The following is a 23,658-nucleotide window of genomic DNA, read 5'->3' as shown; positions in this document are numbered from 1 at the left end:
GTTTAATGTAAGGAACAGTTCACCTAACAGTGAGAGAAAGTGGAATGGCTAGTTTATGTCACAGCAAGGACCCATCATGAAAGGTATTCAAACAGAGGCTAAAAGGTTCTTTTGGAGGAATTCAAGCAGAAATTGACATAGGTTATTCTCAGGGTTTTAAAATTTAAAACATAAATGTAAAAATTATGCCATAGCTCGTTTGGCTCAGTGGATAGAGTGTCGGCCTGTGGACTGAAGGGTTCTGGGTCAGGGGCACATGCCCAGGTTGCAGACTCCATCCCCAGTAGGGACGTGCAGGAGGGAGCCAGTAAATGATTCTCTCTCATCATTGATGTTTCTATCTCTCGCTCCCTCTCAGAATTCAATAAAAATATAATAAAAACACATATACATGTAAAAATTAAATTGAATAAGCCACAAATATTCATATATCCAACCAAAATTTGTTATACACAGGGGTGGGCAAAAGTAGGTTTACAGTTGTTTGTATGGAGAAAGATATGCAGGTTACAATGATTACAAGAGCTTTATTAACTATGTTTTGTGTACTCATAACTGTAAACTTATTTTTGCCCATCCCTGTATTTGAAATAAAATAAAATTAAATTAAAGTGATAAAATGGAAGCCTCAGGGGTTAATTTTTTCTTCTGACCTGGCTTAGTGTCTAGTTAGGCCTGTGGAAAATGTGCTTTCAACATGAATGTCAGTGACTCTTATCCTAGATGATAAGGCAATATAGTACAAGGCATAAAAAGACACACGAATGTTGCCCATGTTGTGATGATAATGATTTGAAATGTATACAAACTGCAGGTTTCAAGTATTATGAATATGTGTGTCATAGTTGTTTTAATTTTTTAAAATTTCATTAAATGCTTAATAGTCTGCACTTGCTTATTTTCTAGTTATACATTTCAAATGGTACAAAGGTATGTACTCCCACTCACCATGTGCCCAGACTTACCCAATTTTCACCCTCAGCTATTATCAGTTTCTTGTGTGTCTTTCTGGGGTATGTTTTATTTGTGACTTATGAATTGGTGGCGTAGGGGCCCCTCCTACCATCTCCTGATGTCTGATAATGTAGTACAGTCCCGTCAGGGCGAGAATTTTAAAGATATTATTTCCATGATGTAGCCAGTCTTTCAAGCGGGCAATAGAGTATATGCTGGGCAGTCTCCTAGCCACTGGACTCTGGAGAAGCTGAAAGAACCCAGAAATCAACCAAAGAAGTTAACTTGGAGTCCTTTTTCATAAGAGGAGCCACCTTTACACCAACTCTAAGTGCTATACTTATAAAACCTCTACTATACAGCACATACATCACAAGGGGATGCTTACACTGTGGGTAAATAAGGAATGTTGAAGGAATAATACAGGGAAAGAAAAATTTCAATAGGCTTGAATCTGAAACTATTTCTACCCCAAGTTGGAGAGGAATCATAGCCTGCCACTAAACTGGACAGGACCTAGGAAGGCAGGCCCTGCTGCTTTATAGGCTTCCTGAATCCGGCTTCTAAGGAAGGAGTCTTACCTCCACAAAAAAGCCTGCAGATGTGAGTTTATGTTTAGCATTCCCTCGGTTAAGAAGAGGGACTGACAAGTACAAGATCTTATGTGCAAGGTCGTGGTTACTTCTCAGCAATGCACTGCAAAACAACACCAACAGAACAGCTCTTAGAAATGTTCCTAAACAGAGAGCATTTTCCCACTGAAGTGTTTACCCAGCTGCAGGTGACATGAGGATATGGCAGGGCCAGGACCTCTGAAAAATTTGCCTGGCATTATGGGTATTTGCCCGCCCTATGACGAGAAGGTTATCTAAGCTTGGTTGTTGTGGTAACTAAAGGGGGAAAAATACCTTAAAACAATGCTGATTTAGAGCAAGTATGCATGTCAAGGTAGCCTTACTTGGCAAGGAGAGATACTCCCTGAAGATGGCAGTCTTTTCCTGACAGGAGAGTCCATCCTTCTTTCTTTTCCATGATGTTGAATTCCTGCAAGCACCATGTTCTGAGGAGGAGAGTCTTTGTAGCCTGTATGGCAAAGCTAAATCACACAAAAAAGGTACAAGTGAATAAAACAGGCCCTTCCAACTTACAGCACACAATTATCCTGCTCTTGCTGAGGAGGGTAGGCATTGATGGCTGCTAGACTGTAATTCTCTTCTTTCTAGATTCCCCAAAACACTTGGAATGCTCTAAGAACTGAAAGGTCCCCTCACCCAAATTATGGGCATAAATAAATCTAACTAGATTTTGTTTCCCTGGGATTTGGAAAGAAATATATGATAAAACAGATTATAAGGGATGCTAAGCTAATGCCCACTGCTTTTTTAAAAAGCTTTATTTAGATACCACTTATTTATACCACAGAAATTTACCCCACTACTTTTTTTTTATACCATTGCTTTTAAAAATTACTAATTGAACTAGTATCCTGGACATACTAGTAACATCACCAAAAGAAATCCATGTGCCACAGAAACACTTAAAAAATATCTACTGATACCCTAATTGGAAACTAAAAATACCTCTCTATGCAATAAAGCAGAAATAGGGAATTATTCAATTATGGATCAGTATGGTTTTGGAGGTGGTTTTAAGGTTGTTTTGCTGGACTCTGTTTCTACTTGATTTATCAAAAAAGGCTTGCATGGTACCACACATTATTTTGCAGGGCATCTGGACTCAGATAGCCTAATTTATCTTGGCATCAATAAAACCAAGGACAACCAATGACAGCTAGAATAATTCCTGGGCATTTCATAGTAGACTATAAGTGCTCCTACAGTTGGGACCATATCTTGGCCATCCTTGTGCCTACTACAGTGCCCGGTGCTTACAGTGTTAGCTAAGGTCAATAAAATCACAGCAGGCAGTACCACAAAGGAGTAACCTTTGAAGACATTTCTTGTTCTGTGTACAGGCCGGGTGGGATGGCAACATCAGACATGGTGAGATCAATGCTGTGGTGGATCTGGATGAGCAGTGTCATGAGAAGCTGAGGAAAGAGTTGGAACATAGCTTCTTGGAGCTGGTTTCCCATAAACACCTCATAAAGGGCATCTGTTGCCTGCAGTAGAAAAGACACACAGCAGAGCTGAACATGCTAGCCCTAATCATTATTCTTGTTTTACTTCTGCTTGTGCTAGAACATGTTTTCTGGTTCTATTACCTCATAGGCAGAACAGTGCAGGGACATGCAAGTGAGGGGATAAAGGAATAGAGTCAAGTGGTCATTAAAAGTTGTCAAAGAGTAAGGGGAAGTCCTGAAACCCAGAAGTAAACTACGTATCAAGGAAACTATTAACATATTTGCATGCAAATAAAAAGCCGAAGCAAAATTTATGATAAACAAACTTAGAATACAATCACCTGGGAAAGTATTTGCATCAATGTGATATTTCTAATATATAAAATGCTCTCACATATCAGTAAGAAAAAAAAAGTTAAGCTTGCTACTCAAAGTGTGGGCTATACACAGCAGTAGCACTGGCTCTGCATGATTAGAAATGGAGAATCGAAAACCCTACTCCAGACCTTCTGCATCAGAATCTGTATTCCAATTAGACCTCTAGATGACTGTGCTTGTGTGCATATTAAAACTGAGATGCACTGGTATATAGGACATGAGCAGATGAGTTATAAAAGAAGAATTATAAATAACCAATTAAAAAACATATACAGCACTGGTCAGGTGGCTCAATTGGTTGGAGCATCATGCTATACACTAAAAGGTTGTGGGTTTGATTCTGGGTCAGGGCACATACCTAGGTTGCGGGTTTGGTTTCAGTCAGGGCATGAACAGGAAGCAACCGATCAATGTTTCTTTCTCACATATATGTTTCTCTGTCTTTCTCTGTTCCTTTCTCTCTGAAAATTAATGAAAAGCATGTCCTTAGATGAGGATTAAAAAAAAAAGAATATATACAAATGTTCCACCTCACCAGTAACAAAATTATAATTAAAACATGTTCCTTTTGGAGGGGATTATTGGGAAAATAGGGGACATCTGTAATATTTTAAACAAAAAAGATAAATTTAAAAAGTAAAAACAAAATGTTTCTTTTTAACCTATTAGCTAGGCAACAATAAAGACTGGTAATATTCAGGAGGCAGAGCTTGAAGATGGCGACCGAACAGACGGACTTGTTCTGACTTGTCCCAGAAAAAAAAACCAAAAAAAAACACCAGCGTCTGAGTCGCTCAGGGAAAGTTGATTGGCAGCTGAGGGACAGCGGAAATCTAAAGGAAGGAGAAGAAACACCACATAACCAGACATCCTGAAAAGAGAGGCCATGGGGAGACAAAGAAATAGCCCACACATGAAAGAAAAGCAGGCATCACCAGAAAAGGAAGTAAAGGAGTCAGAGGCAAGCAGCTTACCAGAGCAAGAATTCAGAATAATGATCATAGGATGGCTAAAAAGAATGGAAGAGAAATTTGACAATAACCAAGAAGAAATGAGGAAGAACCATGAGGAATTGAAGAAGAACCAAGAGGAATTAAAGAAGAACCAAGAGGAACTGAAGAAGAACCAAGAAGAAATGAAAAATGACATCACTACCATGAAGAACTCAATAGAAAGTATCAAGAGTAGACTAGATGAAGCAGAGGACCGCATCAGTGAGCTAGAAGACAAGATGGAAAAAAATACCCAATTAGAGCAGCTTCTAGAAAAAAAAAGATTAAAAAGCAGGAGGAGAGCCTACGGGAGCTTTGGGACAATACAAAACAAAATAATATTCGAATAATAGGGGTTCCAGAAGGAAAGGAAACTGAGGTAGACATGGAAAAAGTATTTCAAGAAATAATGACAGAAAACTTTCCTGAGATAGAGAAGAAAAAATCCACACAAATCCAAGATGCTTGCAGAGTCCCAAGCAAAATAAATCCCAGAAGACAGACGCCAAGGCACATTATAATTAAATTGGCAAACAACAACGACAAAGTAAGAATCTTAAAAGCAGCCAGAGAGAGACAGAAAGTGACATACAAAGGAACCCCCATCAGACTAGCAACTGATTTCTCAACAGAAACATATCAGGCCAGAAGGGAATGAGATGAAATATACAAAGTCATGCAAAGGAAGGGTCTGAATCCAAGAATACTGTACCCAGCAAAGCTATCAATCAAAATTGAAGGGGAAATCAGGAGCTTCACAGACAAAAAAAGACTGAAGGAATTTATATCCACCAAACCAGCAATGCAAGTAATGTTAAAGGGTCTACTGTAAAAATAAAGAAATAGGAAGTGAAGAAGGAACACGGGTATAAAATAAAAATGGCGTCAAATGAGTACCTATCAATAATAACCTTAAATGTAAATGGATTAAATGCTCCAATCAAAAGATATAGGGTGTCAGAGTGGATAAGAAAACAAGACCCATACATCTGTTGTCTACAAGAAACCCACCTCAGAAAAAAAGATGCACACAGACTGAGGGTGAAGGGATGGAAAAAAGTTTTCCAGGCAAATGGAAATGAAAAAAAAAGCTGGGGTAGCAATACTTATATCTGACAAATTAGATCTCAGAGTGAAGGACATAACAAGAGATAATGAAGGCCACTTCATAATACTAAAGGGAACAATCCAACAAGAAGAAATAACCCTGGTAAATATATATGCACCCAATGCAGGAGCACCCAAATACATTAAAAAAAAAAAAAAAAAACTGCTGGAGGACATTAAGGGAGAGATTAATAGCAATACAATCATAGTAGGAGATTTTAATACCCCACTGTCACCCTTCGACAAACCATCAAAACAAAAAATCAGCAAAGAAATATCAATCCTAAATGACTCACTAGACCAGATGGAATTAATTGACATCTTCAGAACATTCCACCCCAAAGCCACAGAATATACATTCTTCTCAAGTGCACATGGGACATTCTCAAAGATAGACCACATTTTGGGACATAGGCAAAGTCTCTTCAAATTGAAGAAGATAGAAATCATATTAAGAATCTTCTCAGATCATAATGCCATAAAACTGGAAATTAGCTATAATAAAAATAATCCAAAAAAATCAAACACATGGAGACTAAACAGCATGCTATTAAACAAGGACTGGGTTACCAAAGAAATCAAGGAAGAAATTAAAAACATCCTGGAAACAAATGACAATGAAAACACAACAATCCAAAATCTATGGGACACAGCAAAAGCAGTTTTGAGAGGGAAGTTCATATCCTTACAAGCCTATTGCAAAAAGCTAGAAAAAAGGCTAACAAGTGATCTAACTCTACAACTCAAAGAGTTAGAAAAAGAGCAACAAGAAAAGCCCAGTGTAAGCAGAAGGAAGGAAATAACAAAAATCAGAGCACAGATAAATGATATAGAGACCAAAGAAACAATACATAAGATCAACAAAACCAAGAGCTGGTTCTTTGAAAGGATAAACAAGATAAATGGACCTCTAGCCAGGCTAACCAAGAAACAGAGAGGACCCAAATAAACAAAATCAGAAATGAAAGAGGTGAAATAACAACAGACCCCACCGAAATACAACGGATTGTTACAAAATACTACGAACAACTCTATTCCAACAAACTGAACAACCTGGAGGAAATGGACATATTCCTAGAAAAATACAAACTTCCAAAACTCAATCAGGAAGAATCTAAAAATCTCAATAGACCAGTGACTTGGGAAGAAATTGAAACAGTCATCAAAAAGCTTCCAGCAAACAAAAGCCCAGGGCTAGATGTCTTCACAGGAGAGTTTTACCAAACATTCAAGGAAGAACTAAAACCTATGCTCCTCAGACTATTCCAAAAAATACAAAAGGAAGGAACACTTCCAAACTCCTTCTATGAAGCCAGCATCACTCTAATACCAAAACCAGATAAAGACAACTCAATGAAAGAGAATTACAGGCCAATATCCCTCATGAACATAGATGCCAAAATCCTCAACAAAATTCTATTATAGCAAATCGACTCCAGAAGAACATCACAAAGATCATACACCATGACCAAGTAGGATTTATTGCAGGAATGCAAGGATGGTACAATATCCGCAAATCAATAAATGTGATACATCACATAAACAAATTGAAAGATAAAAATCATATAGTCATATCAATTTATGCAGAAAAAGCATTTGATAAAATCCAACACCCTTTCCTGATAAAAACTCTTAACAAGGTGGGAGTACAAGGATCATACCTCAACATAATAAAAGCTATATATGATAAACCCACAGCCAACATTATACTCAATGGGCAAAAACTAAAACCATTCCCTCTACGAACAGGAACAAGACAGGGTTATCCGAGAGGTGCAAATCAAAACAACAATGCAGTACCATCTCACTCATCAACAAATCAACAAATGACAAGTGTTGGCGAGGTTGCGGAGAAAAAGGAACCCTCGTGCACTGCTGGTAGGAATGCAGACTGGTGCAACTACTGTGGAGAACAGTGTGGAGTTTCCTCAAAAAACTGAAAATGGAACTCCCATTTGACCCAGTAATCCCACTTCTTGGAATATATCCCAAGAAACTAGAAACACCAATCAGAAAGAATATATGCACCCCTATATTCATAGCAGCACAATCTACAATAGCCAGAATTTGGAAACAGCCTAGGTGCCCGTCAGCAGATGATTGGATCCAAAAACTATGGTACATCTACACAATGGAATACTATGCTGCCATAAAAAAGAAGGAATTCTCATCATTTGCAGCAACCTGGATGGAATTGGAGAACATCATGCTGAGTGAAATAAGCCAATCAATGAAAGAGAAACACCACATGACCTCACTCATTTGTGGATGATAAAGAACATTATAAATTGATGAACCAAGAGACAGATATAGAGACAGTAAAGCAACAGGCAGACTGTCAAATTACAGTGGGGAGGGGAGGAGGATCTGGGGGAGATAATAGATCAACCGAAGGATTTGTGTACATGCATATAAGTACAACCAATGGACATAAAACTCTGGGGAGGGAGGGTATGTATGCGAGGGAGGGAGAGGGGCAAAAAAAAAATCAATAAAATATATTTTAAAAAATAAATATATTAAAAATAAATAAATAAAAAAGTAAAAAAGTAAAAAAAAAAAAAGACTGGTAATATTCAATGTAGTGAGAGCATGGGTAAATGGGCATTCTTGTACATGACTGGTAGGAGGGCAACATTATCAGAAGCTTAAATAATCCCACCCTTGACCTAGAAATTACCCTCCAATGAACTTTATCCTAAATAATTGGTATGTACAGTATAACAAAACTTTTGTCTGTTATAGTACTGTTTTAATGGCAAAAGTTTAAAAATTGTTAAAATATTCACTAATCTGAAACTTGATAATAAAATAAATGGTTCAATACCATGTATGACCTATTTTTTTTTTAAAGTACTTGAAAATAAATTACTTTGCAACCATGAAAAAGATTCCAGAGAGCCTCATATATTGACATGGAAAGTAGTAATATATTGTTAAATAAAAACAGCAGGTCATTAAAGAGCATATATTATGATCATATATATGTATGTGTGTGTGTGTGTGTGTATGTGTGTGTGTGTGTGTGTATGTATATATAATACTCATTTATGCACAAAAAATTTTATAGACTAATATAATTAAATAATTTTATCTGTCCTAACTCCTAAAATTGCACTAAAATGGCATTACTGGGATTTTTAAAAAGGCATAAATCGCTGAAACCAGTTTGGCTCAGTGGTGGAGCGTCAGTCTGCGGACTGGGGGGTCCCGGGTTCGATTCCGGTCGGGGGCATGGAAGTTGGTTGCGGGCACATCCCCGGTGGGGGTGTGCAGGAGGCAGCTGGTCAATGTTTCTCTCTCATCGACATTTCTAGCTCTCTATCTCTCTCCCTTCCTCTCTGTAAAAATCAATAAAATATATATTTTTTAAAAAAGGCATAAATCTACAAGAAACAGAATAGGAGAGGAGACAATAGCAGACTAGAGATGTTAAAATATTTTGGAAGCTAAAAAAAAAAAGTGTGATGATACCTTAGGCCAGGGAAAGCTGAACCATAAACTGGTAGGGAAAAAAAATAAAGTAAAATGTACATGTGGATAAGAAGGGGAGGCTGTGCATATACTGGACAGGGAGTACTTGGGAACACTGTGCTTTCTGCTCAATTTTGCTGTGAACCTAAAACTGCTTTAAAATATAAAGTCTAGATGACCAGTGTGGCTCAGTGGTTGAGCACTGACCTATGAATCAGGGGGTCATGGTTTGATTCCCAGTTAGGGCACATGCCCAGGCTGTGGGCTCGATCCCAAGCGTGCAGGAAGCAGCTGATCAATGATTCTCTCTCATCATTGATGTTTCTCTCTCTCTCTCCTTTTCCCTTCCTCTTAGAATTCAATAAAAATATCTTTAAAAAAAAAAAAAGTCTAGCCAAAACTGGTTTGGCTCAGTGGATAGAGCATCAGCCTGCGGACTGAAAGGTCCCAGGTACGATTCCGGTCAAGGGCATGTACCTTGTTTGCGAGCACATCCCCAGTAGGGGGTGTACAAGAGACAGCTGATCAATGACTCTCTCTCATCGATGTTTCTAACTCTCTATTACTCTCTTTTTCTCTCTGTAAAAAATCAATAAAATATCTTTTTTCTAAAGTCTACTTAAAAAAAAAAGGAATAGATATATAAAAAGTTCATATATGTATAAACACTTCTAAAAAGTTCATTTTTAGGGAGATGGTGTGGCCATTATTTAAATATTACTATCTGGTCCTATACAGAAAATGTTTGCAAACCTCTGCTTAAGGAGGACCTTTGCTTTCTAATTTGTATTCTTTGAAAAAAAAATTTCACAAGTTTGTATTATTTTTAACTATTATCTTTTAAGGTTGAGGGAAAGAATGTTTAAAATTTATAAACCATACTGATTGCTTCACTCTCCCCAGCCCTATCCATGTCAATCTATTGGGAGAGACACTGTAGATTTATAAATGGATGACAGAAGCAAACTTTAACAGGAACCAAAAGGAACACTCTCCAGATAGGGTGTTGGGCCAGTCATCCCAAGGGGGAAGCATGGCGGGCTGAAGTTGGAGGGCACAGCTCAATGGCTTACAGCAACAGCCACATAGGCCATCTTCTCCTGGGGGGGCTCAGTATGGCATTTCTGCAGCATCCTCAGGAGCCTCGGCAGGATCCCAGCTGTATTGGGAACCTCTACCACCTTCAGAGTTCTCCACATCTCAGTCAGATTTCTAGAAAATCAGAGTAAGAAGGTTCAGGAAAATGGCTCATTCCAGGCCTATAATGACCACAACGTGTTTAGAGTCTGTTTGGAATCCAATCTATAAGAGGTTTCCTGCTGTGTAGTTCTTCAGGGTAGCAAAACACTTACTCTCTGATTTCATAACAGTAATTCCCAAGGTTTTATAGACCAAAGTTCCTATTGCTTCAGCACAGACTTCAAGACCATTCACAAACTGGCCCTAACTTACCTTTTCAGTCTTATAACTCCCCTTTCACATATTCTGTGCTCTAGCTACCGAAACGATTCACTTTCACCAAATAAACAATGAACTTTGAAAACCCTACGTCTTTGCTTAAGTCATTTCCTTAAACTGAAAAGCCCTTTCCAAAACTCTCCTCTGTCCATCAAAATCCTTCCAGGTCCAGCTCCAAAGTTCTCCTTTCTATGAATCCTTTGCTGCTTCATCAACTTGTAACTCATGAGAGTTCCCATAACACTTTAAAAATTTGTTTGTCATAGAGGTTGCCTCAGTCTCAATGTGCTATTTTGAGTTCTCTGTAAGTGTGCCTACCTGTTCCCTCAGAGGCAGGGAATACTTTGGCTTCTATGAATCCCTCAAAGCCTAGCACAATGCCAAGCTTACAGAAGGCATTCAAAGACATACTTATTCAACCTAGTATATGGTCTTCAAATTTTGGCTAAGATCAAGCCTTGAAATAAAGCTTTGATCTTCCTTAGAAGGTATCTCTTCTTAAAGGTAGCGTATAATGAGTTCTCTTCTACCACTGACTCAAAGGTAGGGCCTGACTTATATAAACACTGTGGAGGAGCATTATGGGGAAGGATGAGAAGATTGGGAGTTATTCATGCTTTTAACCCATTCTTTTCTTTTCTTTTTCTTTTTTAAATATATTTTATTGATTTTGTACAGAGAGGAAGGGAGAGAGATAGAGAGTTAGAAACATCGATGAGAGAGAGAGTCATCGATCAGCTGCCTCTTGCACACCCCCTACTGGGGATATGCCCACAACCAAGGTACATGCCCTTGACCGGAATCGAACCCGGGACCCTTCAGTCCCCAAGCCGACGCTCTATCCATTGAGCCAAATCGGTCTCGGCCCATTCTTTTCTTTTTAAAATCTACCTAGGTATCTTTGTGTGCTAGACTCAGTGTTTTTGTAAAGCATGGTTTTCCAACTACCTGCTCAGAATCACTCTAAACACTGAGAGGCTTCAAAATTATTCCTACATTTCTACTCCTTACATTTGGTAATAATTACTGTGAATAAAACAAAGTAAGTTCTGAAAGAACTCCTGAAGGGAAGATAGATGCAGTGTGGGATATTGAAAAGGCTCTTGACTGGGGAAACAAATTATAGAATATTAACATTCATTCTGGGGTAAAACTAAGAAATTCCTATATTTACTTTCTCTTGATTTTCCCCCCCTCTGAATTCTTGAGGGAGTAGATGCAATACTTAAGAAGCTATTTATTGTGCCTTGGCCCGTGTGGCTCAGTTGATTGAGCGTCATCTCTGCACCAAAAAGTCAAAGGTTTGATTCCCATTCAGGGCACATACCCAGGTTTCAGGATTGATCCGTGCAGGAGGCAGCCGATCAAAGTTTCTCTTTCTCATGGATGGTTCTCTCTCTGTCCCTTCCTATCTTCAAAATCAACAAAAACATATTTAAAAAAAGAAGAAGCTATTTGTTATGAAAAAAATGTTTCAAAATGCGTTCAGTTCTGCACATCTGTAAGTGTGCTGGGAATGCATTTGAATTAAGAACACACACGCATGGGCCTATGAGTCTTCTCAAAGTTTAGTGTGAAAAAAATCATCTGGGAGTTTAAAATAAGAAACAGGTCTCACTTCCCATAATACTAATTCTGTAGCTGTGACATAGTTTTTGTTTGCCCATCATTTGGGAATGAGCATTCATTAAACTGTCTCATACATTCTGGGTATTTATTTTCTCTCTACCCTCTGTCTAGAATGTCTCTTCCCATCCCCCATCCTACCATCTACATGATAATTAACACTAAAAACTCGGCTAGGGACAGCTGTGTCCATGTCCTGTCCATTATTTCCCCAGAGCCTAATAGCACACAGACTCCTAAGAACAATTACGCTGATCTATAAACAAACTAATGAACTTCAGGTAAGTGACCAAAACCATATTCAGAATGAAGTTTCCTAAGTCATTTCTAACAGAATGCACATTCTCACATGAGCTAAAGCAGTAGTTCTTTCTCAAAGTCATCCAAGAGCTAGAACGCATACAAATATTAAATAATGTTAAAATTGCACTTAAAATAGGTAGATATATTTAATATTTGTACTAAGTCATATGCTTTACATAAGAATCTAGTGTGGCTAACCTGAAGCAAATAGCAAAGATTTAAAAATAGTGCATTATAGAAATATATAAAAGTAAGAATTTTTTTTTAATGTGTATGAACTAATTTTTTCCTTTGGATGAGTTAAAGTCATCTTGTATTTGATTAAGTGGCAGAATGTGTAAGTTCAGCTTATAAAAACATTAGCACTATACCAAGACATTCTGTGGAACCATTCATTGAAAATGTTTTTCGAACAGTTTAAAGCTGGGAAATCTTTTCTTCAAATTAAATAATTACCCAGAATCACAATATACTATAAAGCAGATAAAAGGGTGCTACTCTGGGTAAAGTGGAGTGGGGATGGGCACCTGGAGCCCTCTCCTGACGCCTCACCGCCGTCCCCATGAGGCATCCCCTGGAACTTCCCAGGGGCATCCAACTAGGAAACCCAGCTACCACTAATCTAAAAAAAACTTCAAAACAAACATCTTGTTTGTTCCTCTCTATGATTATATTCTTTTGAAAAATTTATATCTGTTTTTTGCTAACTCTTTAAGTGCATTGCAGACATCATGACGTTTATCCCTAAATACTTCAACATCTATCTCCTAAGAATAAGGACATTCTTCTGTATAACCGTATTATCATTTCACACCTCAGAAAATTACATTTATTTAATAATCTAGCATAGAGTTTCTATTTAAATTTTCTCAAAAATGTTTATCATAGCATTTGCTTTTTATCCAGGATCCAAAAAAGTCACATATTGCATTTGGTTATATCTCTTTCCTTTTTCAAAATTCTAGAACAGTGCTCCCAGCACCATTTTTTCTTTTGTAACATTAACTTCTTTGAAGAGTTCAGCCCAACCATCTTGTAAAATGTTCTTTATTTTGGATTTGTTGAATTCTTTATCTGTGTTTATGCATTATACTCTGACTTATATTGCAGGCATCTGTTTATAACTTATCTCCTCTATAAGGATATCGTTAAATTTTTTAGGGCAACTATGTTCTATAATACTACAACCATGTGTCACACGCCCAGAGATTGTATCAGATTCTGTTACCTGTCATATGGTACTGGATGATACAGAAGGTGGCTAATCACTATATCTGTGTACTGGGGCCTGGAGATAAACAAACTCACGATAGTTATGACTTGTTGGCGGATACTAGGCTGGCTGATCGTGGATAGCTGGGCACAGATAACTCCCATAACCTCTGGTACCTGAAGAGGGAAAAGAAATGAGTAAGACCTTAATCCCGTGGGACACTGATAGTTACTGAGAATATTGTGATTATTTCTGAAAGGTCCTGGGATGACTTTTTTTCCCCCCCCAAATATGTTTTATTGATTTTTTACAGAGAAGAAGGGAGAGAGATATAGAGTTAGAAACATTGATGAGAGAGAAACATCCATCAGCTGCCTCCTGCATACCCCCCACTGGGGATAGTGCCTGCAACCAAGGTACATGCCCTTGACTGGAATCGAACCTGGGACCCTTCAGTTCACAGGTTGATGCTCTATCCACCAAGCCAAATCAGTTTTGGTCTGGGATGATTTTTAAAACAATCTTTTTTTTTTAGAAGTTTATTTTTTATTTTTTTTATTGGGGTTGGCGGGCAGGCAATGGGACGATAAGGACACATATGTAATACCTTAATAAAGAAAAAAAGTTTATTATCAAATCTACTTAAAACCTATCTGTATGTATGTAATACATATAAAAGTTTTTTGAATAACATATATACAAAGATGTCAGTAATGTGTCTTTGAGTGATATTAATTTTTTCTTATATAAATTATTGATTTCAGAGAGGAAGGGAGAGGGAGAGATAGAAACATCAGTAATGAGAGAAAATCATTGTTTGGTTGCCTCCTGCATGCTCCCCACTGGGGATCGAGCCCACAACCTGGGCATGTGCCCTGACCGGGAATTGAACCAGGATGTCTTGATTTATAAGTTAATGCTCAGCCACTGAGCCACGCCAACCAGGCTTTTGCTCATATATTTTTCTATTTTTTTTTTTTTTTAATGATTATGTATTGGCTAGAGGCCTGGTGCATGAAATCTATGCATGGGGGAAGGAGGAAAGTTGCCCCTCAGCCCAGCCTGCACCCTCTCCAATCTGGGACCCCTTGAGGGATGTCTGACTACCTGTGTAGGCCCTAATCCACTGTGATCGGGCCTAAACGGGCAGTCGGACATCCCTCTCACAATCCAGGACTGCTGGCTCCCAACTGCTCACCTGCCTGCCTTCCTGATTGCCCCTGCTTTTGCCTATCAGCCTGATCATCCCCTAACCACTCCCATGCCAGCCTGATTGATGTCTAACTTCTCCCCTGCCAGCCCGCTTGCCCCCAACTTCCCTCCTCTGCCAGCCTGGTCACCCCTAACTGCCCTCCCCTGCAGGGTTGATCGCCTTCAACTGCCCTCCCTTGCAAGTCTGGTCCCTCTCAACTGTTCTCCCTAGTAGGCTTGGTGCCTCCCAAATGCCCTCCCTTACTTGCCTGATCACCCACAACTGCCCTCCCTTGCAGGCCTGGTCCCTTCCAACTGCCCTCCCCTGCTGGCCATCTTGTGTCCACATAGGGGCAACCATATTGTGTGTTGGAGTGATGGTCAATCTGCATATTACTCTTTTATTAGATAGGATAGAGGCCTGGTGCACAGGTGGGGGCCGGCTGGTTTGCCCTGAAAGGTGTCCTGGTTCATGGTGGGGGTTCCCTTGGGGCGTGGGGCAGCCTGAGCGAGGGGCCTATGGTGGTTTGCAGGCCAGCAATGCCCCCCAGCAACCTAAGTGGAGGCCCTGGTATCTGGGATATATTTGATTTCTACAATTGAAACTTTGTAGCCTGGAGTGGAGCCAAGCCTCCTGTTCGTTTAGGGGCAGCAGCTGTTTCTGTTTGGATTAGTTTACCTTCTATAATTGAAACTTTGTAGCTTTGAGTGGAGGTTTAGGCTGGTAAGGACAGGCGGAAAGCTTGGCTTCCTCCATTGCCGGGGAAACCCAAGCCTCTCTCCTGCTCTCTGTGGCTGTGACTATCTTGGTTGGGTTTATTTGCATACTGGCTCTGATTGGCTGATGGGTGTGGCTGGTGGGTGTTGTTTTGTGGGTGTAGCGGAGTGATGGTTAATTTGCATATTACTCTTTTATTAAAAGATTAAAAGATTAATTACTAAATTTAGTGTTGCAAGAAAGTTGGGATTTTTTGACTCTGCGATTGCAGAGGAGTCATACCTGCTATTGGGCTTTGGTCCATTTCTCTGCTTGATCTACTCTTTCTGCTCACAGACTCATGACTTCAGCGCTTTGTGGAAATGTGTCTCAGAGAGGCAGTCCTCAACAACCTCAGATAAAATGGCTGTCATTATCACCAGCTGCCAGAAACTGGTTTAAGGATGGCAGGTGATGTCATTTCTGGCCAGTAAAACATGAGGGAAAATCTACTGGGGGCCACTGAGAAAGAATGTCCTCTTTGGTTAAAGGGACAAAATGAAAACATTTTTTTTTTTCTTTTGCTGGGTCGTAAAGTCTGAAACTGTGGTAAGTACCTTCTAGCTATATGAACAGGCAAAATGAAAAGAGGCAAAAAGCCCCTGTCTCTCTGATAACACTGTTGAGTCAACAAACTAATCCTAGAACATATATTCTACTTCCAGACTTCTTATTATATGAAATGATAAACCTCTGGTATAATCCTCTTATTTTTTTTTTAACACCTGAAAGTACCCAACTGATATGTGTCCATCTCATTGGGCTCTCATTATATTGTTCTATTTGCATCTTTGCTATTTTAATAGTTTTAAAAATGGGTTTTCACAATTTAAGAATTGGTTTTTATTTTTATCAAAGTACACACAATTTTAAAGGTGCAGTGGTATTTCGAGGTTCTCTCTTGCCTATTCCCCAGGTCTGTTCCTCAGAGATAACTACTTTTATCTCTTTCCATATGTCCTTCCATATTTCGAAGTGATATAATTACACTGTTATTTTTTTATGTTTCAGTTTTTGACACATTTAAATAAACTCTCTTGATTTTATACTTACTAATTGGCCCCCCTCTAGGATTACTGATGGCTTAATTTTTAAAAATTTGTCACCACTGCCTGATTAGCATGGTTCAATGGCCAAGATTCAACCTATGAACCACGAGGTAATGGTTCAATTCCTGGTCAGGGCACATGCCCAGGTTGCGGGCTTGATCCCCAGTAAGAGGTGGGCAAGAGGCAAGCTATCAATGATTCTCTCTCATCATTGATGTTTCTATCTCTCTCTCTTCCTTCCTCTCTCAAATCAATAAAAATATATTAAAAAAATAAAAATTTGATACCATTAATTAATCTAGATGAGGATCTAATTTGATGTTAATTATATCTTCCCAACAAAACAATACTCTTCTGGGAAATATGGATTACACCTTAGATTTAAAAAACCATTCCCTCTCTAGTTGCATACACAGTGGTCATTTATGATATACTTGTTGAAAGGATGAATATTCAACATTGACCAAATGAACTAAAGCTTGGCCTTGGTCTCCTTCAGTAGTTCTCAGCTGAAAAGAAGCAGGAGAAGAGATCTCAGCAGCTGCAGGAAGGAGAGCTCTAGCTGATATTTCAAGCCCTGGAAATGGTCATGGAGCTTTTTACCTTCTCATACCGGAACTCCGCATTTTCTACGAATGATATCAGCAATTTTTCGGCTAATTTCTGGGTATATGAATGTTTCAGATTTTTTAGGCCATCCAATATAGTCAATACAAACTGGGCAAGTTCATTTGAATCAAGAAAAACTTCGAAGATCTGAAATGATTTGGGAAAAATGAACTTCCAAGTTACGTAGTATGACAGAGCCCCAAAAAAGGAATCAATTCTAAGTTAACAATCAGATAAGAGTTTAAATGTGTACAACACTGCTTACTTCAATTTTGTTTATAAAAGTGAAAAAATGGAACCCAAATGTCCACTGCTGGGTCTGTGCATGGCCTTTTAAGAAGGCCATGAGATCCTCAGAAAGAATCACACTTTTATAGGAACAGAATTAAAGGAAAGGCCCTAGTGCTATATAGCTGACAGAGTCCAAGGCATCGCTAAAATATCTTGTCTGGAGACAATGTATTAAAAGAAAGTGCTTCTCATTGCACTTGCCAGTGTATAAAGTCCTTCCTGTGATTTTAGTAAGTATAATTGATTAGGCACTTACTATGTGACAGGCACTAAGCAAGGCATTTTCCATACAAGCATCTCATTTAACCCTTAAGCATCTGAGTGATCCTACTTTTTACAAATCCTCCTTTGTACAGATGAGGAAACTGATGCACAGAGAATTAAAAATACCTGATACCTTTGACCCACATGAACAAGATCTGTAGGTTTTCTTTTCCCTCATATTCCCTAACATAGTGCCTGGTATCTAGCAGATGCTTAAATATTTGGCGAATAACAAAAAAATACGTTAACTAAAAAGTATATGGCTTTTTGGGTCAACTACATTCTCTTACAGCTCCTTTTTGTGACATGCAAGAGGCTGGCTAGGGTTAGGGGGACAATTAATGGGAGCAGAGCTTGTCTGAAGAGCTATCCAGTGACTTTGGCCCCATATAATAAATTGCCAAAACTTTTCCCAAAGTATTTTTACCATTTTACATTTCTGTGAACAAATGTACAAGACTTCTGATTGTTTCCCATCATCTCCAACACTTCAAGTTGTCTTAATAATTTTGCCATTCTGATTACCTGGGCAACTTTGAAGGGACTCATGTAGAACGGAATATTGTAAAATTCTAGGAGTTCTTGACAGTTTTTCATTGCTCCTCTCAAGATTGGGTGATTTTTCTTGTCCTCAGTGATATCTGAGAAGAAAATATGAAATATTGATACTTTCTGGCTTATTTCTTACGATTTTGCAAGTCTGGTTGATTTTCAGGTTGAAGTGAATCCCAAGATATCACTCTTGTTGTTTTTTTCATTTGATTAAAAATGACTGGGGAAAGAGTGTGTGTAAATCTGAAGGTTGATTTGTTTCCCCTCTATTATAGGACAATATACAAGAAGGGCTGAAAGAAAAAGAAAAAAGCTTTTTGTAAGAGCATAGCTTTTGAGTGAGTTAGGAGTACAACCAAGACAAGACTTTTGAGGGGTCTCCCGATGAAACTTGGGTCACCACAAAAAAAGTTGCGCGATTTTGTACTGTCTCTGATAATTCTTTTTAAAAAAAATGTATTTTATTGATTTTTTTTTATAGAGGAAGGGAGAGAGAGATAGAGTTAGAAACATCCATGAGAGAGAAACATAGATCAGCTGCCTCCTGCATGTTTCCTACTGGGGATATGCCCGCAAACAAGGTACGTGCTGCTGACCGGAATCAAACCCGAGACCCTTGAGTCCACAGGTCGATGCTCTATCCACTGAGCCAAAACTGTCTTGGCTGTATCTGATAATTCTGATATCAGAATTTTTTATGTGTATGGTTTTGATAATTGTTGAGTCTGCCAGTACTCCCTCGCACGTTTTTCCCATGTTCCCTAGAAACTTAGCTATGATGTCAAGAACCTCTTCCACTTCTGGCCAACTAATTACTCCAGCATGTCCAGAGTGCTACATGTTTAGATACTCTTAACTCCATGGCCATGTACATGGCTTACACTGATGGGTCTGATCTAGTGTTATGATTTTAATTATTAAGTCAGTGTTCTTCCACCTCGGCCTATGGACTATGAACCTTTCTCATTGCAAACCACTGTAAAAAGGCTTTCTAGGATGTGGGGAGTGAGGGCGCAGGAGGATTGGTGCTTGTGTTGTGCTTGGCTGCTTTCAGCAGTGCCTTACACTTCAGCCGCAAGGTGATGTGCAGCAGATAGTGCGTGCCCTCCGCAGCCTCCTCAGCCACCTCTCTCTGCGGGTCTCCACACAGCAGAACCATTAGAGCCACTAAGTGTCCAAGTCTTTGGAATCGCAGTGGAAGCTAGTTAGGGAGGGAAAAAATGCCATTAGAATACAGGTGTATCTAGTGCCTTAGATTTAAGGTGTGGAGAAGTAATTCCACTCTCACCATCTATTCAAGAGAAGTTCAAGAGTTGCATTCAGCCCTTGGATCTCTTGAAGGTTAACATTTAACATGTGTGGATACTATATGTCCAGCAAATGATAGTAAATATGGTAAATTCTAAACTAAGTAAGCAATCTGAAATATAAAAAAAAGTTTATATATAAAGATGTTCAGCCCTAGCTGGTTTGGCTCAGTGGATAGAGCATCGGACTGGGGACTGAAGGGTCCCAGGTTTGATTGTGGGTTGCAGGCTTGATTTCCAGTAGGAGGCGTGCAGGAGGCAACTGATCAATGATTCTCAGCTGAAATCAATAATTTAAAAAAGATGTTCATTCTAGCACTGTTTTTAAAGACCCCACATTGAAAAAAAATTATCCAATACTAAGAGAACACTCTGAATATAATAATTAGAAATCAAGTATCCTAGGAATTTATAATAAAGTGTGGCTAGTCTAATAAGATGAAAGGTTGGATACAAAGTTGAGGTATACCATTTAATACTACTTTAAAATTTATTTATTGATAGTTTGCTTTATTATAAAAAAAGGAAAAATAGCAGGCAAAAGCCATATCAGCAAAAGAAATTTCATTTAAAATAGTGAAAAAAGTGGATAAATGTTAAAAATGAATGTAGAAAAGATCAATGAAGATAAGAATTTGGTTAGTATGCAGAATGCTAGTCATCATTTGTTTGAGATAGGCCATGGAGCCATGCTCTGGAGTTCAGTGCTGAGTTTTCTCAGGGCTAAGGCAATGTCCCATAATAATATAATTCAAACTCCTGTAAGACAAAAAACAAAACTCCTGGAGAGAAAACACAACTGTTTCTAGGACTGAGTCAGAGAGAAATTTCTTCTGTGGCTCTTCAGAAAAATACACTGAGATATTGTGAACAGTAGCCTCTACAACTTATTTATAGTCAACACAGCAACACATGCATAAAACTGTATAATATCTTTCATTCACTGTTATAGCTCTGATCCATTCACTCAATCAACAAATACTATGTGTCAGTTATAAGCCAGGAATTGCTTATGATTATAGCACTTATGGCTAAGGCACCATGATTGGCACTGGGGATATAAACAGAGAATAAAAGATAATATCCCTGCTCATGGAGATGATATTCTAACTGGAGAAATATAAAGGAAAAAATGAAGTATATGTATCAAATATATACCATGATGAAGAAAAATGTAGAGGATAAGGAGAGGAATTGTTATTTTAGAATGGTCAGGAAAGATCTCACTAATGTTAAAATGAGGGACTGCACCATGTAGAAATCTGGGAGAAAGACATTCCAGACAGAGAGAATAACAAGTGCAAAGAGAAGGGACAGTATGTGGTGTTTCTGAGGAGCAAGTAGGAGAGGTTGGCTGGAGCAGAGTAAATGAGAAACAAAAGAAATGGGAGATAGATGAAGATGGGTTCAGATCATATAACAACTTAGAGAAGTAGAGAATATTGTAAGGATTTTATTCTGTATGAGCTGGGAAGCCATTGGAGGGTTCTGAGCAGAGAAGGAATCTGAGCTGACCTACATTTATCCAATACATATTTAATTGAGTATCTACATGTAGCATGTTCTGTGCTAAGCACTGGGGATGCTGTGGTAAACAAGAAAACATAACACTGATGAAATTTACATTCTATTAGAGAGTAGAATGAACCATAAATCCATTTTTATTGGGCCAATGAAAATAATCAAACAAGATAATCTTTGATTCTAAGAAGTCATAGGAAGGAAAGAGAGTTATGAGATAGAAAGCAAAGGCCTTTTTGAGGTGGAAACATTTAAACTGAGCACTAAAGATTGAGGAGAAGTTAGCTATGTGAAGAGTGAGGGAAGGTCATTCCAAGCAGAGGATGTAGTAAATGCAAAGGCCATGAAACAGGAAGAGCTTTATATGATAAAGAATGTAAGGGAGCCGAAACCGGTTTGGCTCAGTGGTGAAGCGTCGGTCTGCGGACTGAAAGGTCCCAGGTTCGATTCCGGTCAGGGGCATGTACGTTAGTTGCCGGCACATCCCCGGTGGGGGGTGTGCAGGAGGCTGCTGGTCGGTATATCTCTCCCATAGACGTTTCTAGCTCTCTATCTCTCCCTTACTTTCTGTAAAAAATCAATAAAAATATATTTTTAAAAAAATGTAAGGGAAATCAATGTGCCTGGTGTAAGTCAAGGACTATAGGTGGGAAGGCAGGCACTATATGATACAAGACCTTGTATTCTAAAACAGTTGGAAATTTTTGGATCAAAGAAGTGACGTGGGTTTTAAGATTACTCTGGCTACACATAGAGAACAAACTGGAAGAAACTGAAGTAGAAGCTCCCATTTCAACACACTAATATACACAACACACTCAGAAAGAAATTAAAAAAAAATGTCAACAGTGGCTATTAACGTGGGTCCTCAGATATTTTTAGATTACATTTATTTACTCATTCAAAAACATTTACTATATTGTGCCAAGCAACAAGGATGCAAGATTAATAAACACAGTAACTGGCTTCAAGATGCTTAAATTTTAGGAGAGGGGTAGATATGTGAATAATGCATGAGCACCAAGGAGTCATAAACAGGAGGGGAAATGGGCAGTAATAGGATGGCTTTGGATCCTTCCTCCACTGCAACTGAAGGGCTGCTTACCTTCAAGTTGAGATGCATGCACAAGCACTTTAGAACTTGGGCAATGCTGGCTGTAGCTCTTTCCCGCTCATGGTCTTTAATTGATTGTAGCCATGGGTCCATGTGCTATGAAAAATGAAGGGAGCCTAAATGATTTATCAGGAAGATCTGGGATAACACCTTTATTCTGTTTGGGGGGAAATGTCGAGAGAGAAGTTCCACATGTCGCTACTATGACTGAAAATATTTTCCTAAATTATGATCTTGTTTTGGAAATAAAAATGGCAGATGACAAACGAAGCACAAAGACCTAGGACAGTGGTTGGCAAACTCATTAGTCAACAGAGCGGCAAACTGAGGGTCAGCTTCCTTAGGGGCTTATTTCCTAGACTTATTTTCCCTTCATCCCACTTTCTTCAATTATTTGTTCTATTCTCCTCTATGCTTTCAACTTCCTGAAACCTGTTTTGAAAAGACAGGAAATTAATGACATGCTAATAAAGAACTCTAAAGATGAGGAAATTGTATCTGCCTACAACAGAACAGTCAGGGACAAGTTCATGGAAAATAAATATCCATGAGTAGGAGCTTCATAAAGAAGAAATGGCTTGAATTAAGTTGCCAAGACAGGAAAGTTGGAGGCACAACTGGATAAAGGAAAGAAAGTCAATCTGGCTGCAGTGTTGATGTACAAAAATAAGACAAATGAGAAATAATGTTAAGGTTGATTGTGGCAATGATAAGTGACCACCTGCACTTAGGCACATCCTATCTAATAAAAAAGTAATATGTAAATTGACCATACCTCCACTACACTCACAAGCCATGCCCACCAGCCAATCAGAGCAAGTGTGCAAATAAACCCAACAAAAATGGCTATAGCCACAGAGAGCAGGAGGGAGGCTTGTGTTTCCCCAGCAATGGAGAAAGCCAAGCTTTCCGCCTGCCCTTGTTGACCTAAGCCTCCACTCAAGGCTACAAAGTTTCAATGACAGAAGGTAAACAAATCCAAACAGAAATGGCGGCAGCCACAGAACTGGAAAGTGTGGGAAGGTAGGGTTGCTGCTGGCAATGGAGGAAGCCAAACTTTCCACCTGTCCTTGCAGGCCTAGGCCTTACACTCAAGGTTACAAAGTTTCAATTATGGAAGGTAAACAAATTCCAACAGAAATGGCTGCAGCCATTTCTTGTAAACTTGGCTACAAAGTTTCAATTATAGAAGATACATAAATCCCAGATACCAGGGCCTCCACTTGGGTCATCAGGGGGTGTGGCTGGCCTACAAACCACCATAAGTCCCTCACCCAGGCCACCCCACACTCCAAGGGAACCTCCACCCTGATTCAGGACACCCTTCCGGGCAAACCAGCCAGCCCCCACCCATGCACCAGGCCTCTATCCTATCTAATAAAAGAGTAATATGCAGATTGAACATCACTCCAACA

General features: G+C 38.9%; 1 protein-coding gene across 1 annotated transcript in view; it reads right to left on the bottom strand.

Annotated features, from left to right (window-relative positions):
* MROH8 (maestro heat like repeat family member 8) overlaps positions 1–23,658 on the bottom strand; it is a 56,964-nt gene that overhangs the window by 11,396 nt on the left and 21,910 nt on the right. Inside the window, exons 8-17 of the mRNA XM_045574934.1 lie at positions 22,235–22,339; positions 19,367–19,502; positions 18,275–18,390; positions 17,189–17,341; positions 13,604–13,764; positions 10,062–10,200; positions 2,886–3,076; positions 1,913–2,050; positions 1,536–1,650; positions 1,064–1,204 (exon numbers count right to left, since the gene is read on the bottom strand). Coding sequence (XP_045430890.1) covers positions 1,064–1,204; positions 1,536–1,650; positions 1,913–2,050; positions 2,886–3,076; positions 10,062–10,200; positions 13,604–13,764; positions 17,189–17,341; positions 18,275–18,390; positions 19,367–19,502; positions 22,235–22,339 — 1,395 coding nt within the window. The remainder of the gene's footprint in view (positions 1–1,063; positions 1,205–1,535; positions 1,651–1,912; positions 2,051–2,885; positions 3,077–10,061; positions 10,201–13,603; positions 13,765–17,188; positions 17,342–18,274; positions 18,391–19,366; positions 19,503–22,234; positions 22,340–23,658) is intronic.

The sequence above is a fragment of the Pipistrellus kuhlii genome, unplaced genomic scaffold (assembly GCF_014108245.1).
Source record: "Pipistrellus kuhlii isolate mPipKuh1 unplaced genomic scaffold, mPipKuh1.p scaffold_m20_p_6, whole genome shotgun sequence".
NCBI classification, from domain to species: Eukaryota; Metazoa; Chordata; class Mammalia; order Chiroptera; family Vespertilionidae; genus Pipistrellus; species Pipistrellus kuhlii.
Note: the sequence above shows the minus strand (reverse complement) of the source record. Positions and strands in the feature narration are given on the sequence as shown.